The following is a 19,568-nucleotide window of genomic DNA, read 5'->3' on the forward strand; positions in this document are numbered from 1 at the left end:
CAACATTTGTAATGGCGTGCTTGTTAAAACTCACTCAAATCTTGGTGAGGTTAAAAAGCTAGATTAGTTTAGGTCACCAGTAGGTTAAGATGTATGGTTAGGAAGGGGTACTTAAAGGCAACCAGGACATATGTTGGAAGTATGCCAATAGCCTACATTCGAGAAACAGCTGACATAACAGAAGGAACATGGAAAAACAAAAAAAAACAGGGATGGAAACTTAACATGAAATATTCATATATCACCCCAGAAATGATCAGAAAAATATAAAAGCACTGATTTGGTAAGGCACTTTGCTGCTTAAAGAATATGTTTACCTATGCTAGGTAAAGTCTATATTAGTCCCTTTCAGGATTTTCTAATACTAATCTAGGCTTCTTTACCCGATCACTATACTCTAACGTTATAGCATTGCCTCCCCATCTGAGTACATAAGCACCTACCCGGTACTTGGTACGGGCCAGCAATGTATTCCAAAATAATTACCCTCAAAACTCCTGTCAGCAATACGGCAGTGGTGTTAATTTTGTCAAAACTCGAAACACTGTGAAAGGCTGCAATCTTTTCCTCATAACAATCACGACAGAGCAATAACACAACTTTTATTCTGCATTGGTTAAATAGTCGGCACTGTGCCTGGCACCTGTGGTGAATGATGACCATTTCAACCTCGCCGGCCCCTCACCCATTCACCATTTAACACCAACTTAATCACTGACTTCCCACCTGCCTGGGGAAGTACTCACTTGACATCACTCGCCCCAAACGTTTCGTGGGACTTTCAGTGCCACACAGCTATGTATAAAATTACACCGAGTCCAGCACTGCTTCGGGTGATCGAAGCGTAAACAAATTTTCTATACAGAAAAAAAACTGTTTTAAATGATTTATTGTAAATTTAGCTATAAGTATAATACGGTAATTTATCAAGGTCATGCAAATACACGAACTAGAATATATACCGTTGAAAATCCATGGGAACTGAACTCCCAAGTTATACCATTTCAACAAAAAAGTGTCAATTATGCTAGACTTCTCTTTCCTGTACTTTAATGTATATATCGATACACAATTTGGAAGACATCCTTAAATGCAATAAACATAAAAAGCACAAATAATTTTATGCGATACGGAATAATATATACGACATGTAATTTAACCTGATAATTGTTGTGTATGAGAGTTGTATTCTTTTTTTTATAATTAAGCTAAAAATATATATACAGAAAGAAATTGAAGATGTGGATCTTTTGAGTGTGTGTAGTAATGTTTACCTGCCGCTAGATGTCTTCCGCCTCTTCCTAGTAAACAAGCTCCAGGCATGGTACGGTGGTGAGGTGTTGTTTCTTATCAGTCGATTTTTATAATGTTATCCTTTATGTGACCATCCACAAAAGCTTAACAGTTGCTTTTGAATAATAATTGTGTGTATTTATGTAGATTTTGCTGTGGTAGAAAGAATGCATGTTTGGATTCGCATTGATCAAAACGGGGAATCTCTCGTCTGGGGATGTCAGTGGAGCAGATTTTAGTAAAGTTTTTCATGCTGAGGTGGAGCATTTTTCTTTTGATACGTGTAGCATAATTAACTGTTTTGGGATGAATATTTCATAAATTTAGAGGGCAGAGGCCTGATGTCATTGGAAGTATAACGGGAGACGGGAGGCGCGGTATACGAGTACTGCTTAAACCTGTAAATTCTAAGAAACACCAAGCTCTAGTAGGCTGTTCTTAGCTTTATTTATGCAGCATGTTTGAAAATAATATGAGATCGCCAGTGATTGTTAGTGGCCACCTCGTACAGGATTTAGGTGTTTGACAATGAACGGGAAGTGTACCGTATGCTTTAAGGGCAATTTTCACAGTCGTCCCCAATTCAGTCCCCAACAGCCTACTCTCCGAACACACGTTTTCGTTTTCACAGCCGCCCCTTACCAGCCTTCCAAGGTCTCTGATGCGATGCGATGATTGGTAGAGGGATAGCCTTTTCAACAGCCCCTCTTGTAGTATCTCTTGGTTTTACAGTTTATTCGTTGCTGAGCTCCTTGATTTTTTTCTCTCTCTTTTTCCAGCACTTATGTGTGAATTTATTCTTTCAAAATCTTCCACTTCAAATAATAGTTGTCCTAATATGTCCTCTTTGTTTTCTACGTACGATTGTTGTAGTTCTGGTTGTTTTTCTTCCCTGTATGCCTGGCCATCTAATATGAAGTGTTCTAAATCCTCATTCTCGTTGCCACACATTATGCATTTTGTTCTTCTTGTGAGTGCCTTTTTCTGTCATTTAATTTCAATGTATTGGTGCGGCACTTGAAGAAAGTGATAGAGGCTGGTGTGTTGTCATATTTCATATCTTTCCCACCCATTTCTGTCTTCCATTTTCTGTATATTCTTAGTGTACTTTTTGTTCCCATTTCTGTTTTCCACACTCTTGTGTCCCATTCATGTAGTCTTGTTGTTATTTCATCTTTGCTGATGTTTTTTAGCTTGTCAAAATTTATGTTCAGTTCTTTTAGGTCTTGCTTACATTCTTTCATCCACCTGTTCTCCTTACCTCCTTTTATTATTTCTGTTATTTCGTAAATCAGACTGTTTTCTTTTTTCATGATACTCTGCATGTAATTTAGTTTCATTTTCATCATTTTAGTTTTCATTAGGGATGCTCCTATCTCTCCTCTTAACCCTGTTTCTGCTGTATATTTTGCTGCCCCTAGAATAGGTCTATAAACCGAGTTTTCAATTCTTTGTAGCTTGTTTATTTCTTCTTGCCTATATGCTATTACACTCGCTCCATACAGGATGCTAGGTAATGCAAAGCTCTTCCATAATGTCTTGCCTATGAGTAGCTTGTTGCAACTTTTTGCTGTCACTGAGTAGCTTGTATTGGCTAGTTTATGGGCTTTGTTTATCATGTTTTGCCTGTGTTTTTTTAACAGTCTTTTGAGTTTGTTATTTCTACTCCCAGGTATGTAATAGATGTAAATACTTCTATATCTTCAATTTTTTCTGGTTGCCGATCCATATTGAATATAATAAACTTGCTTTTTGCTTTATTTATTTCCAGCCCGCATTCCTTGCCTACATTTATTAATCTTCGTATGTTTGCCTTGGCTTCTGTCATTGATTGCGAAAATTGTAGGCCATCATCTGCGCAAAATAGAGTATTTATTTTTATATTGTCATCTCTGTAGCCTAGGCCTGTACTTTCTAGTTCTTGGATTATTTTAAATGTTACAAGTTTAAAAAGGGTGGTCGATCCTGTGCAGCCCTGCCTTATACTGCTGGAGATTTCTATTACCGGTTCTACATTTTGGTTTAATTTTATCATGGTTTTATCCCCGCAGTATATCTCACTTATGATGTCGATTAGGCTTTCGTGGGTTTTCAAATTTTTTAGAGCTGTCATAATTTCTTCCCATTTTATTGAGTCATATGCTTTTGACAAATCTATTGCTGCTACTATCAGTGGTAATTTATTTCAATAACTTTGCTCTACACAGTATTCAAGAATGAATAAATTGTCCTCTGTTCTTCTTCCTGCCGTGAAACCTGCTTGCACGTCATTGTTTAGTATGTTTTGGTTTATTTGGTTCTCCAATTTTTCTTTTAACCCTTTAACCGCGGGTATTGTTTTGGTCTGACTGTCCTCTCCCGCGGGGGTTTCAGCCAAATGTAAACAAACCTTTAAACCTTAATAACTCTGCACAGAATAAAGCTAGAGAAAAAAATAAGGTACCATTAGAAAGTACTAACCTTCAGCTTTCCACTGATGTAGGTTTCATGACTTTGTTGACTTTCACAGGACGGGCAGTGCCGTTAGAAGTGAGGGGTGTAAAATCACTATTTTTCGCTCACACACCATTACCTTCGCTCATACACCATTACCAAATGCCAACCTCATTCTGATAATAATACTGTAAACATATATGAACACTGCACATACGATAAACACCCACTCTGTGTTCACTGAGGCAGGTAAAAGGCACTGTAATTACCCGCACTTCACTGCCACATCAGCGGTGTTGTAATCACTATTTTTCGCTCAAACACCATTACCAAATGCCAACCTCATTCTGATAATAATACTATAAACATATATGAACACTGCACATACGATAAACACCCACTCTGTGTTCACTGAGGCAGGTAAAAGGCACTGTAATTGCCCGCACTTCACTGCCACATCAGCGGTGTTGTAATCACTATTTTTCGCTCACACACCATTACCAAATGCCAATCACATTCTGATAATAATACTGTAAACATATATGAACACTGCACATACGATAAACACCCACTCTGTGTTCACTGAGACAGGTAAAAGGCACTGTAATTGCCTGCACTTCACTGCACCATCAGCATGTGTTGTCACTCACACAGCTGGACAGATACTGATGCGTGCTTGGTCAGGGGTGGGGTGGGGGGCCCAGGGGGTGGGAGGTGGGGCCCCAGGGGGGGGAAGAGGGAGGTGGGGGTCGGCTGGAGTGAAAGAACTTAATAGCTACTCTCCCTTGAAACAATTGGCGCACGGAAAAAACGCGGGGTATTCAAAATATTCACAAACATTCGAGAATGACACCCGCGGTTTGGTCCAGTTTTTGCAACGTCATTCTGGAATGACACCCGCGGTTAAAGGGTTAATATAGACATGAATAGTTTGTATGCTATGTTTAGTAGAGCAATAGGTCTTAAATCTTTGGCTGTTGGTTTCTTTTTCTTTGGTATCATTTTTGTTTTTGAGATTTTCCAGTTCTCTGGCATCCTTCCGCTTGCTATTATTTGGTTAAAGCAGTTTATGGATTTTATACATATGCTACTCTTTGCCATTGCTCTGTAGCACTTTGGCTTTACCTCGTCTGGTCCTGGAGCTTTTTTATTTTGTAAATTTAGTATGTATTTTTTTTGTTTCTTCTTCTCTTCTTACTGGTGGTAGCATTGGGCTGATTCCAGTGTTTGTGCTTATTGCCATGTCCATGTGTTCCATTATTAGGTCTACTGTATTATATTGGGCGCTGGTGTCTGAATTATGGCTGTTTACAGTTTCTTTCTCTCTTTTATATGTTTCCCTTTCTTCTTCATTCCACACTTTCTTTATCTGGTTTTGGTGTTTTTGGTATATTCCCTTCCAGTAACCTATGAGTTCCTCTGTTGCTGCTTCTGGTTCTAGCTTATCTCCTTCTGTGTTGTTACAATTCTATCTCTTTATTCTCTTTTGGCTCAGTTCCCCTTAATTTATTAATTAATTCCCATATCTTTCTGCTGTTATCAGTGCTCTCCTTCACCTCCTTTATTTTTTTCTTTTCATATATACAGTAGTGCACCAACTTTCGCTACAGCAGGATTCGCGGAATCCACTTTCGCGGCATGCACCAAATATTCCCTAACTTCCACTTTCGCTTGAAAAAAATCGATTTTCGCGCACAAATTTTGGGTTTGGGACAATGTTTTGAACTTTGAATTTCCTGCACCGCCTGCCCGCAGCCCACCGCCATCTTGAATGACGTCATGTCAACACTCTGTCCACCCATTCCCGCCATTGTGTATGAGCGTGCTAGCTCCATTGTGTTGGATTCTCACGGTTCAATGGCCTATACTATACCTGGTAGTGTGGGGAAAGGGCCTGGTGGTGTGGGGGGAGGGCCGGTAGGCAGTGGTGGTGATAAAAAGTGGCCGGGACATTCAAAGTCGGGAGGAAACGCCTCGGATACTTACCCCCAACATCCATTAAACACCTCAACCTGGTCTCTGTGGTATGTTTCTCCTCATATAATGTGTACTGTACAGTTTTTATTGTTTGTATCTCACAATGCAATGTACAATAGTGATTTGATGTACTGTATTGCAAGTGAAAATGAAAATCTGATGTTACTTTAGGATAACCGGGAACCAATTAGCCTTTTTGCCATAAAGACAATGCCCCAACTTTCGCTAATTCCACTTTCGCGCATTATTTTTGGACCCAATTAGGTGCGAAAATTGGTGCCCCACTGTAGTTATTTCTTGTTTGATGTATTCTTGTACTTTTCGTTTTTGCGCCTCATATCTGTTCAGTAAGACTTTTTTCTTTTCTTTGTCCTTCTCATTTCTCCTATTTCTGTTTATTTCTTTTCTTTTGTTTATTTCTCTTCTGATAATGTTATTCATCCAGGGAGGTTCTATATTTTTATTTGTTTTTTCTTTTCTTCTTTTATAACTTTTCAGTAGTACTTTGTCTGCTGTTTTCTTCACTGCCTTTTCCATCATTTCCATTCTGTTTGCCAATCCTTCCTTACATATTTTCTCCATTTCTCCTACAAATCTGCCTAGGGACTCTTCATCTGTTGTATAATACTCTTTTCTCTGCCAGTTATCATGACAATTTCTTTTTGTACCTCCTCCTTCATATCCAACTTCAATTAGGTTGTGGTCAGATAGGTCTGATTGATTTTGCACCTCATCTATTTTCATGTATTTGTATTTGTCATAGAACCTTTGGTTAACTAGTACAAGATCTATGGCACTTTTGCTGTTCCTCTCTCCCATGTATATTCTCCCTCACAGTTTTGGTCATTGTTTAGTAGTATGAGGTTGTATTCCTCCATCCATTTTATTACATCCTTCCCTTTTTTATCTAATTTCTGTGATCCTATGAAGCCTAAATGCGCATTGAAGTCACCTAGCATTATAAACGGCTCCTCTTTCATATTTTCTAGTACGGTATATTCTCTATTTCTTCTTTTAATCTGTCATATCTCTGTTTATCCTCTTCCTTCTCCCCCGCAGGTAAATATACTAAAAGTAGTTTAAACTTGAAATTTATCATATTGCAGTTGCTAAAGAGTAAGTCATTATTTATAGTTGTTATTTTCTCTACTTCAATACCTGTTTTCCTTTTGAATAGGATTAACAAACCTCCTCCCTTTTTGTCGTTTATATTTCTCATGCTGCTTACGTATTTAAGGCCATTACTTATTTTAACTTTATCAATTTTTTGTTGAGTTTCCGTTGGGCACATTAACTCTCCTTCTGATATAATTGTTTCTGTTTCCGTTATTTTTACATTTGTTAATCCTTGTATATTTAGTAATTTTATTTTATTTGTATTTTCCTTCTTGTTTCAATCTCTTCTCTCATCTTTCCTTTTTAGTTGGCCTTTGTTTATGTACCAGCCTGTCTCTCCTTTTTCTCTTTTTTCTTTTAGCTGCTCCCACAGCAGTTTATTTTCCTATCTTTCCTTCCTAGTCATATCTATTACTATTGAGATTCTTTTGGCTTCTACCTTTTGTGTATTTTTCAGATTCCTAGCCTTTTTTAATACATCCCATTTCATTTTTGTTTCTTTAAGTTTGAGCAGTAGGGGTCGTCTTCTTGTACCTTCATCTCCTTTACTGCCTAGCCTTATTGCATCTTCTATTTCAATATCTCTTACTTTTATTTCCTCCTTGATTATTTCTGTACATAATCGTACATCATCATCTATCCTCTCCCAAGGGTTACTATTCTCTGATTCTACTAAGTTATATATTATTATATTTTTTTTCTTCTTTCTTTTTCTTCTTTTTCTTTCATATCCTCTAGAATTTTCTCTCTAATTTCCTCTTTTGTGTCCTCTTTCAGCTGTTCTTCTATTCTGTCCTCTCCTTTAATTTCTTTCATGACTTCTTCCTTTGCTTCTTTCTTTAATTCCTCTTTCATGTTATCTAGCTTGCTGTCCCATTCTCTCTTTAATTCCTCCTTTAAATCCTCCAGCTTCCTATCCCATTCTGTGGTCTTTTCTCTGAAGATTATATGTATTTCTTCTCTTAGCTCGTCTATTTTCAATCCTATATTCTAATTCTTTCTGGGACTAGTTGCCATTCTTCATTTTGCTTGTGGTCTTCAGGTCTTGCATACCCATAATTGTTCTTCATCTCTAAGTTCTCTGTACAGGGTAGGACTGACCTGTTCACAGATGATGTGGTACCACCACTCACACATATCACACTGTAGTCCTCTGTCGTTCTCCTTTACCCTTTTCTTGCATCCCCTGCACTCGTCGTTATCCACCCGTCTGTTGGGGATGGCATTCGGGTTTCGGAACAATTCGCCGTCAAGTCAATTCGCCGTCACAACAATAACAAGACAATTCGCCGTCAGGACGATTCCCCGTCATTTATTTACATACCAGTTTATTTAGCAAGTACACTAGACTTGTAATTATAAGAGTTTTAAAAGTGATGGTGGTTTATTGGGTATAACTTTAGAAGTAACCAACGTTACCATTTTTCATTATATTACGTCCCTGAATTATTCTAACTAAGACTTACCTTTTAAGCCTAGTTTTGAGCTGGGGGAGCAAATTTTGTAGGGGTAGTCATATAGTGGCTTAGGTTAGGCTATCGCTCAGTAGCGGATGAATGTCGCGCCATATTGGCTGATGCAGGCATGTGTACTCTATGTCAGGTCCTAGATTAGGTTAGTTTGGGTTAGTTTAATGCAAAATAGTGTGTTTTTAATTAATTTTGATCTTGATTTTGGGGGATAAACCCACTTTTGGAAATCTTACTCAAAATTCCAAAAGGGGGGTTTTCCCCACAAAATGAAGGTCAAAACTAATTAAAACACAGTATTTTGCATTGGAAAACATAAAAATAGTAATAAAAGAAAACATTGGTTACTTCTAAAAATTTACTGCTTATTGTTTTTATAATAAATGTAGAATATGGCATCAAATAGTGGGCATTAACTGAAAAAATATAAATATACTGAAACGCGAATCAGGCGATGTACGATCTTTCAATTCATCGTTTAACATAGGGCTACATACGAGACATTGGCATTTATATAATTGCCTAATGACCTTAAGTGAACGATCGACATACTTTAGAGTTATACGAATAATCCTCATATTTCGTCTAAATATGTAAGTTTGAGATTCTCAGCCTACTGTATGCAATAATTACAATAAGCTTCACCAGATGTCACCGCTTGCACAGATTAGAGCCTGAGCTTGGACCACCTGAAATATAATTAACCCCTAAAACGCGGATCGTCGCGTTTGCGACGCTCGGCCATGAGGGCAGGACGGCGGGTCGTCGCGTTTGCGATTTTAGTAAATTTTGAATAACCGCGGGCAAGCAGGCTCCAGCTAGTATTGTCTATCAGTACCACCACCCTCTAGCTACAACTAGCATACTTTACCTTTGTACTACTGACCTCAGTTGTTGCCAAATATCGCGTTTTCCCCCCGTCCCCCCCCACCACGGCCCGGCCAGCCTGGCTGTGATACATGGCAGCGCTCTGAGCACTCAGAACTGTAAATCTGCGATCTCCTCTCACAAGCAGTTTATGCTACTAGGAAACGCTTGTTTCCCCAGTTGTAACACTAGCTTTTTTTTCTCACGGTTTGCCCCTGTTTAGCGTCAGTTTACTGCAGGCTTTCAAAGTGAGATTATGGCGAGTTCTAGCTCTTCCCAGTCAGTGCAAGCGGCCGACAGGAACGAGAATAAAGTGGCGGACGTAAGGCAGAATAAAAAGCGCGCCGTGGTGATCTTTTGGAAAGTAATATGATTGAAAATAATGTAGTATACCTGTTTTTAGCTGTGAAAATGGAAATGTTTGTTGAGTGACGGGAAGACCGCCGCCACAGTGCATGTCGGCCGTACGCTCCGTTGATTTTAGCCTTATTTTCAGTGCTTATTGTACAAATACGGATTCCTAACTACCTTTACGTTGTAGTATAAAGTTTACTGTGACAGAATGAGGCTGTGGTAGAGGGGAAACCGGGTTGCTGGAGGTGTGAAAGTGAAGATTTGGTTACCCAACTTTGCAAGTCTCCACAAGTCCTTGGGTAGTCAACGAAGGCTCAACATGTGGCTCAGGAGAAAGCTGAATGTAAGTACTATATGCCATAAAAATTTTAATGCTCTAGGGTTAATCTATGATTTTTGGCAAATATTTTCCCACAGGTACTCAGACCCCGCTACAAACCCGCCACAGCGGGGGGATCGGCCGTACACAGCCGCATTTTAGGGGTTAATGGAAGGGGGAAGTGTTGGAAATTATCTTCGTATGTGATTCACAGTTCGTTGACAAATTGAAAGAACACCGACATGGGACTTAGTGTGTATTGACGTTTCGCCCTGTGGCTTCCTCAGAACACAATTGCTGAATACACACCACATAATTTTCCTGTATATACTCGTATAGCAGAAGGCAGTGGAAGTTTGAGGGGGGGGGGGATATTGGCTGGGGGTGGTATTGGGGCAGATGGGGTAAGGAAGGTGAGGTCACAGGGGAAAGGGATTACAGATCACGGCACAAAGACGGAGGGAAAGGAAAGAAACAAGGGACAGGTGAAATGGGGAGTCCTTCAGGAGTGGGAAGGAATGTTGGGTAAGGAAATAGAGGTCATGGGGAAAGGGATTGCCGATCCCAGCACAGGTGTGTGTGTGTGTGTGTGTGAGAGAGAGAGATTTGTATCTAAATGTGTGTGTGTGTGTGTGTGTGTGTGTGTGTGTGTGTGTGAGAGAGAGAGAGAGAGAGAGATTTGTATCTAAATGTGTGTGTGTGTGTGTGTGTGAGAGAGAGAGAGAGAGAGATTTGTATCTAAATGTTTGTGTGTGTGTGTAAGGGAGAGAGAATTTGTATCTGAATGTAATTCAGCGGGTCGGTCAGGATCACTTGATGGTCGTGATCGTCAGCTTTTACCCTCCCGGAAGGGAACTGGGAGCTCATATAGTCCGATCTAAGGGCAAGGCTGTGACCTCCACACACGCACACACCCGTCCCCTTGCTCGAGGGGGACAGTAACCACCCACTTCGTCAGTGAAACTTTTTCGCAACCTGAACGAGGCACGAACTCCCGTCCACCAGTTGGCAAGCGAGAACGTTACCACTGCACCAGCGAGCGGTGTGTGTGTGCGTACGCACATACACGTGTTTTGTAGATGGGTAAGAAGCTGGGTGAAGAGAGGGGATGGGGATGGATGGGAAGGAAAGAGGGATGCTGTTTTGAGATTAGGGAGGGTGGTGTGAGGAAAATTTCCTATTGACAATATCTTGACCACAGAATTCGATAGGTGATAAGATCCGTTGTTCTGTTCAGTGGTACTGGAACATACTATAACAGCTGTCTAAAGACATCTGCGTCTTTTTAAGTCTGCTTCCTTGTAAAAAATTTTGCATTTTCCTATTTCATTATATGACCTGTATTAAATATGTGTTACACAAGCATTGTTGGTGTTGTACCTGTTCATTGCATACATATATTTTTTTATTCTATCTTCCAAATCACGCCGTTTTGCCTCTGTAGACCTTATCGCATACTGCACATGGAATGGAGTAACAACCTCTCTCGCCTGTGTTGCTGGTTCGTACCCTGTGTCTGACCAGATCACCCACTGTCTAGAACATAAGAACATAAGAAGAGAGGATAACTGCAGTAGGCCGGTTGGCCCATGCTAGGCAGCTCCTAGAAGAGTAACTGAACTACTAGAATGAGATAAGGATAACAAAGAAGAAGGCTCTCCCCCGCCCTCCAAACCCTCCAGCCAAAGCCGGCAGGAAAAAGTCAGAAAGAACACCACGCCTTATAGAAAAACTGGCGTGGACATTTTACAGGAAAGTGTGAAAGGAGAATAGAGACTATCACAGTGTAACCTGAAAAGGAAAAATTATGAATTAGTATTGGTTATAAGATTTTCTTTTTTCTATATCCACCCCTTAGTCATATGCTTATCTAGCCTATGCTTGAAACTCTCAGTGGAAGAGGCAGCAACTACTTTACTTGGTAGCTTATTCCATTCGTCTACTACTCTATTACCAAACCAATTTCTACCTATTTCCTTACTGAATGGAATTTTTCTAGTTTGAAACCATTATTTCTAGTTCTATCCTGTATGCTCACTTTAAGTACCTTGCTGATATCTCCCATATTTATACCCTTCATCCACTTAAACGCCTCAATTAAGTCTCCCCTTACTCTACGCCTCTCTAGCGAATGCAGACTTAGTCTTTTCAGTCTGTCTTCATATGACAGGTTCCGGATGTCATGTATCATTTTTGTCATTCTTCTCTGTACATTTTCTAACGAATTAATATCCATTCTATAGTAAGGACACCCAAAATTGTACTGCGTAGTCTAAATGTGGCCTTACTAAAGCTAGACAGAGTTTCAGTATTACTTTAGATGATCTATTGCTCACGCTTCTTGAAATAAATCCTAGGACCCTATTTGCTTTATTTCTCGCATTAATACACTGTTGCCTTGGTTTAAGGTCGTTACTAATCTTAACTCCTAGATCTCTCTCGCATTCCGATTTGCTGATTTCATTGTTATCTAAGATGTATTTAGTATCTCCAATGGTCTTGCCTACGTTAAGTACTTTACATTTTTCAACGTTAAATTCCATATGCCAAGTTTTAGACCATTTGGACAATGTATCGAGGTCTTTTTGTAAGTTATGGCAATCGTCAGTCGAGTTAATGATACGCCTTATTTTTGTATCGTCAGCAAATTTGCTGATGCTGCTATTGACTCCTAAGTCTAGATCATTTATATATATGATAAATAATAAGGGACCGAGTACTGAACCCTGTGGTACACCGCTAGTTACTAATCCCCAGTCCGACTTCGTTCCAATTATTAATACTCTCTGCTTTCGTCCTTTCAGCCAGGATTCTATCCATTTTAAGATGTCGCCGTCTGTACCGTGTGCTCGAACCTTTCTAACTAACCTTTCGTGTAGGACCCTATCAAAAGCTTTACTAAAGTCCAGATAAATAACATCTTTAGCTTTATCGCTATCTACTGCCTCATAGACCTCCGAGTAGAATGACAACAAGTTTGTGAGGCAGGATCATCCTTGCCTGAATCCATGCTGACTTTCGTTTATAAGATTAAATCTTTCTAAGTGTTCTCTAATCTTATTTGCCAAAATTGACTCTAACATTTTTCGTACTATTGACGTTAGACTTATCGGACGATAATTCGACGCAGCTGATTTATCACCCTTTTTAAAGATGGGCACTATGTTTGCGGTCTTCCACGCCTCGGGAACTTCTCCTGAACTTAAAGAGTCATTAAATAATGTTAAAAGTGGCTGACATAATTCTTCTTTGGTTTCTTTTATAATATTTGCATATATATCGCCTGGACCTGGCGATTTTTGAGGTTTTAACTTATTAATTTTTTTCAATACGTCCTCCTTACTAATGGTTATTTGACTAAGAATATTTTCCGTATTCTCATCGTAAATATTTGCTGCTTGAGGGACCAGGTCTAGATTTTCCTTGGTGAATACTGATATGAAATAATGTCTTAAAAGCTACCTCAGTTCCTGATTTTTAAAAAAACCATGCAATGTTGTTGCTCGTACTGTTATTGGACAGGATTATGCTTGTCACATCACTGGATTTCTCAGCCGTTGCCCATTTCCTGATAACCCTGGCATGTTTTCTGGCACTGGAGAACATGTGTTTTGGATACTTCAGTTTATAACTTATCGAATTCTGTGGCCAAATAAAATCTTCCTCACACCACCACCCCTAAATTCAAAACATCACCCCTCCTTCCTTCCTTCCAATCCATCCCCAATCCCCTCTCTTCACCCAGCTTCTTACCCACTTACACAACACTTGTGTGTGCACACACACACACACACACACATTCAGATACAAATTCTCTCTCTCTCTCTCTCTCTCTCTCTCTCTCTCTCTCTCTCTCACACACACACACACACACACACACACACACACACACACCTGTGCTGGGATCTGCAATCCCTTTCCCCCTGTGACCTCTATTTCCTTACCCAACATTCCTTCCCACTCCTGAAAGACTCCCCATTTCACCCGTCCCTTGTTTCTTTCCTTTCCCTCCGTCTTTGTGCCGTGATCTGTAATTCCTTTCCCCTGGGACCTTACCTTCCTTACCCCATCTGCCCCCAGTAGATAGAAAGATAGATAGATCTCTGACAGAGGCTGCCATATATATACACATATATATATATATATATATATATATATATATATATATATATATATATATATATGCTTGCTTTCATACACCACCAAAGGAGAACGTAGAAATAATGAAGCTGCTTCCTTCTCCCACTGGTTATTTATCCGTTGGTCCAATTAATCTCGGTCACTTTGCCAGCACATGTAGTGACATCTGTTGAGGCTCAGCCATATCTCTCCCCACTGTTTGCGTCCACTATGGCCGATCAGAACAACACATTGGATATTGTCATTTGAGATGAATATTTACTTGTACCTCTTCAGAGTCATTTTAAAATGTACCCAAGATGTTGTAGTACCAAGGAAAATTAATGAAGACAGCTATGGGTGACGCTAGAATGTAATTCAAAGTCGACTACAGAGAGGTAAAAACACATTAACCCCTTAACCGCGAGGCATCACTTTTGTGATTCTGTGTAATTTTGAATTATCCCGGGCTCTCAAGTGGTGGCTTGTATCATCTATCAGTACTGCCAATGTCCAACACTAGTCAGCACTCCAAATCTCATCTGTACTCCCATCTGTTGTTGACATTTTAGCGATTTTACCCCCTTCGTGACTCCCCTCCCTACCTGCCCTCCATTACCCTCTCCTCTCACCTCCCACGCCGCGCTGCGCTACGGAAATTTCCCCCTGATTTTTCCACAGATTTCATCCATTGAAATAAGCCATATGCCCTTTATTTATACCCAATAATATATACCAAAAAAAAACCAGGTAAGTGATTGTGTTATACTCCAGAAATTGGCTAATTATCACCTGACAAAACCTCACGTGCATTCATTCGCTACATTACCACGGTAATTTCCCCTTTGATTTATGCCTTGTAATCGATGTCTGTAATAAAAATATATATCAGAAAGGAAGAGAGAATCCTAACTGACATTTACATTCACCTGGAACTACTTATTTCTTTATTTATTGCCGAGACTTTCTACCCATAAAAAATTAGCCTGTAAGTTAGCAGCAGTCAGCCTAAAGTGTCATTGTCAACCATTCCCTTCTCAGATAAGCCGCGCCATTTAGTTCCTTGTCTTCCGCTGTAGAGAAAACATGTCGCACTCGTGCCCCGCCATTCCTGCCGCTTCTGCGCCCATTGCAAAGGGCCCCGTGACCTCTACTCCAAAGAAAAGTGTTGAGGCAAGCAGGAAAGGCCTCAGTGACTCTGCAGTGGCATGAAAACTGGCAGAATTGTCCATGATAATGATGGACAGTGACTATGACGATTCGGGTGAATCGTGTGATGAGCCGGGTGAGGTTATTGCACCAGAAACAGCGACAACGAGTGCTTCAATAAGTGAATCAGAGTCTAGTTCCAAGGGAAAGGAGCCTTTAGTGCAGGAAGGACAAGAATTTGGGAAGGGAGTGAAAAGGCGGCGTGTTAGCCCCAGAACAATGCCCCCACGTGACCCAGCCTGCCATGAATCACGAGTGCATTCACCTCCCCGTTCCCCAAGCCCCGCTTTACTCATCTCGTCATCATCATCGGCTGAGTTATCTCCGGAGTCTTCATCGTCGGAGTCACCACCAGCATCAACAGTGAAGGCAGGCCGTAGAGGTAGAGGTAAATCTAGGAGAGTGAAAAGTAGTGTAGCTAGTAGGGTAAGGGCTGCTAGTGCTGTACGGCAACCTAGGGTCAGTGAGAGTGACCTTGACAGAGATAAACCTCCCTCACAGCCAACCTCCACCACCACCACCTGCCCTACACTGCCACGACAGGGAGTCCTGGACGCCTTCGCGTGGACGGAAGGGTCAGATTTTGTCCCCGAAATCTTGTTTTCGATGAGAGCTCCTGAGGAGTTCAGCCTGCCTTCACTATGGACGAAAATGCTGAGTGTGTCGACTACCTTTTGGCCTTCCTAGATGACGAAGTCATGCAGCACATATGTGATGAGACCAACAGGTATGAATCACAACGTGCTGCAAGTGGTACAGGTGCAGCCAAGATGCAACAGTGGTCCATGCTGGGAGTGCAGGAGCTGTATGTGTTCTTTGCCCTCATGCTTCTCATGCCACACTCCAAGAAGCATGAGTTGGAAGAATACTGGTCCATGGACCCCTTACTACCCTCACCCACCTTGAATAAGTACATGGCCAGAGATCGCTTCCGGAACATGATGGGAAACCTGCACTTTGCCGACAACGATGTACCTTCCCAAACCGACCCACTCTGGAAGATCCGGGAGATTCTGAGCAGAATGAAGGATAAGTTCATGTCATTCTTCCACCCATTTCAGAAGGTTGTCATTGATGAATTCTTGGTTTTGTTCAGAGGACGTCTTCGGTTTGTTCAGTACATTCCAAGCAAACGCCATCGCTTTGGAATTAAGTTCTTTGTACTGTGCGACTGTAAGACGGGGTACATCCTTGACTTCGTCATATATTCAGCCAGCACTGTCGATCTTGATAAAACACACCCCCTTGGCTTCTCAGGCTGTGTAGTGAAAGTGCTCCTAGAAAAGTATTTTGGTGGGAATCATGTGCTGTATACAGACAACTACTATACAGCACCGAAACATGCCAAATACCTTTCTGAGCACGGCATTGGCTCCTGCGGCACTGTGAAAAGTAATCGTGCCAACTTCCCCAAATTCCCAGAGGCGGGAACTTCGCAGCGAGGAGTCGTGCACCTACGCAAGTGTGAGAAGATGCTGGCAATACGGTGGCATGACAAGAGTCGTGCACATGCTCACCACCGTTCATAAGGGGGAGATGAGAGACAGTGGGAAGGTCGACCGTAGGACAGGCGAATCTGTGATGAAACCTGATGCTGTGTTGGACTATAATATCAACATGCGGCTGGTGGACAAGTCCGACATGATGATTGGTGAGATCGACTGCCTCAGGAAGAATACTAGGTGGTACAGGAAAGTTTTTCTGCATCTCATAGATATGACGATGCTGAACGCCTTCATCCTGTACAAGATGAAGGTCAAGCCACCCAAGTCCTTCTCCCTGAGGTTGTTCGCCAGGACTTGTGTCCAGCAGCTGCTGGAAAGATATGGTAGGGTGCAAGCAGCAACTCCAAGGCGCCATCCAGTAACACTTCCCGACCGACTTGAGCAGAGGGCGTATATGGATCGGCACAGACTTGAGCTAATGCCTGCCACAGGGAAAAGGAAGGCTGCGATTCGCAGGTGTCAGGTATGTGCGCATACCACACGCCGCACACCTGAGCTTAAATGCACCTCTTGGCAGTGCGCTGAGTGCCAGGTTCCCCTCTGTGTTACCTGCTTCTTCGATTACCACAGCCAGAAGCAGTTCTAACAGTGCAAGTGTGGAAGCAGAATTATTTGGGAGTAATGTGTAAATAATGTGTAAATAGCAGGTGAAAGCAATGGATGTTCAGTTCATATGATTGAACATTGTATTATAGTTTTATCTTACTGAAAGTGACAGTGAATAACATAGTGTAAGTAAAATAGCAGGGTAAATATTGAAAATAGAATAGAAAATGTAAATAGTAATGTAAGTAATTAGTAATATAAGAATATGAGTACAAATAATTTATGTTATAACAGTGAGAGTGAATCCGTGGCTCTCTACGTATTTTACTGACTGAAAAATTGAATGACTTCAGTGACAATAAACTAATACGACTGAAGGAAACTTATGGAGAAAGACTCCAGATATATATAAGTGTGATATAGTAATAGAAATACAAAGTGTGAGGGGTTTTATGAATAATAAATGACAGAGTGCCTAGAGCGAACTAGCGCAAGTGCGACGATCAGACGCGCTCGTAATTTCCATTGCTTTCACAGTTTTTTTTTTTTTTTTTTTAGTATGGATCCCAAACTACTTGAAAATTGTAGAATAGTGTTTATAGTGTTTGTATCTGGCTGTGGTAATCATATTACGGGTTGTCGGGAAGTGTAAAGTGGAGACTTCGTTACCCTACTTCAGAGGTCTCCACAAGTCCTACAGTAACCGACGAAGGCTCAACAATCATTCCAGGAGAAAGCTGAAGGTATGTGCCATAAGCATATGTAATTTTATTATTCTAGGACTAATAACTGATTTTTGGCAAATATTTTTTGAGAGTCTGTCGGAGCCCAAATAACCCCGCGGGACACACAAGTCATTGGTAAACAAGCCCGCGGTGTAGGGGTTAATTATTGGCTAAAAGTTCAACTTATAAATGATATCCAATGCCTACGCTATTGAATGAACATAGACTTTGACAGATCCCCCTGAAAATTAGTTATTAAAGTATTAATTATTCAAAAGTAAGTACAGTATATTTATAGAAAGACTGGGAATCGTCCAGGGTGCGAATTGTCCTGACGGGGAATCGTCCATGTTTTGACGGCGAATTGTCTCGGAACCGGCATTCGGAACGTCCCAAACAAATTACTGGAAAATTCTTGGGGAGCCTGCAGCCGCCCCAACAGACGGTCCCGAAAGTAATAATGTAAAAGAATAATTACATACAACGTATTTTCATTAATACAGTATTTCAGTATTATATACCCAATGTAATTTTGCAGAGGTAAATAACACACCTGGTATTGAAAAAAAGAATATGTTTGCATAATTTTATAAGGCTTTCTACTATGTATCTGAATACTAGTCTTTCGCAGACTGGTGGAGGCTCCACAACAAACGGACCCGAAAGAAATGCGAGAATTGTTGTCTAATGCATATTTTCATGAAAATTCTAATATCCGATGCCCAGTGTAAAAGTTGATATAGCTAACACCCTGTTTAGAAAAGAAAATGTTCATGTACTACTACTGCATCCGTTAATAAACAACACCATCACTCATTAGACGTTGTACATGTTACTTCATGGTTATTTTTACTTAAGTCTTTTTATTTTACAATACTAGACATTCATCACGATTCAGCTTACCTCCGATTCAAGTATGAGCGTGGTAAGGTTGCCATTAGCTCTTCATTCCAATGATGTTTCCTATTTGTTATTTTTGCTGCATTCTTGCGAATATCTTCACTCCTGAATATATTAGTAAGAATTGTGTGAAGTTGATTTTCCAGCCATGTTATCACATTTATTACATTCCAATTTCTAAATATTCCCTACATATGGAAAGTGCTTTCGCCACCCAGAACTACCAACCCTACCGCATCAACACAGGGAGACGTCCCGATGTTAGTAAGCTCCTGAAAGCCATTCGGAGCAATTGTGAAATCCAAAGATGCTTTTGGTTTGGGCCCGACACACATTCGGGCCCAAAAGGTTAGGGACGACTGTGGACATGGCCCTAAGTAGCAGAAGGACCATACTAATTCAAATATGTACAACAGTGACTTGGTACCGGTATTTTCAAAATTGCTGTTGGAATGAAGTGTTGATGGGTTCCTTTATTTTTGGTAGATCAGCGTATGTAGTGGGCATTGTTACAGTATTTTTAAAAATGTTTGTTGATGATGATGTATGTCCCATTTCTACATACTGCGAGTATCAGTGCATGGAGATTTTTTGTGGAGAAGGTAGTTTTATTTTTTCTTTAGCCAACGACCTGAAGATTTACCTCAAGTTGTGCCAAAACACTTGTTCCTCATTAGCTGCAGACATAAGTACATGCCAGAAGGACAGATATGGTCTACAGTGTCGCTGAGTCCTG

The 19,568-nt window shown here is 40.6% G+C and overlaps 2 protein-coding genes across 2 annotated transcripts in view; one reads left to right on the forward strand and one right to left on the reverse strand.

Moving 5' to 3' along the window:
• The window catches only part of LOC145400251 (zinc finger matrin-type protein 1-like), a 288,463-nt gene extending 287,724 nt beyond the window's left edge, over positions 1 to 739 (reverse strand). The window contains exon 1 of the mRNA XM_080272765.1: positions 644 to 739. Coding sequence (XP_080128891.1) covers positions 644 to 689 — 46 coding nt within the window. The 5' untranslated portion in view covers positions 690 to 739. The remainder of the gene's footprint in view (positions 1 to 643) is intronic.
• A 535-nt stretch (positions 740 to 1,274) lies between these two features.
• RpL27A (ribosomal protein L27A) overlaps positions 1,275 to 19,568 on the forward strand; it is a 78,348-nt gene continuing 60,054 nt past the window's right edge. Inside the window, exon 1 of the mRNA XM_080272766.1 lies at positions 1,275 to 1,324. Within this exon, the coding sequence (XP_080128892.1) occupies positions 1,322 to 1,324 (3 nt within the window). The 5' untranslated portion in view covers positions 1,275 to 1,321. The remainder of the gene's footprint in view (positions 1,325 to 19,568) is intronic.

This window comes from Coenobita brevimanus, chromosome 51 (genome assembly GCF_032717465.1).
Source record: "Coenobita brevimanus isolate Jiangsu-jjx chromosome 51, ASM3271746v2, whole genome shotgun sequence".
NCBI lineage: Eukaryota > Metazoa > Arthropoda > Malacostraca > Decapoda > Coenobitidae > Coenobita > Coenobita brevimanus.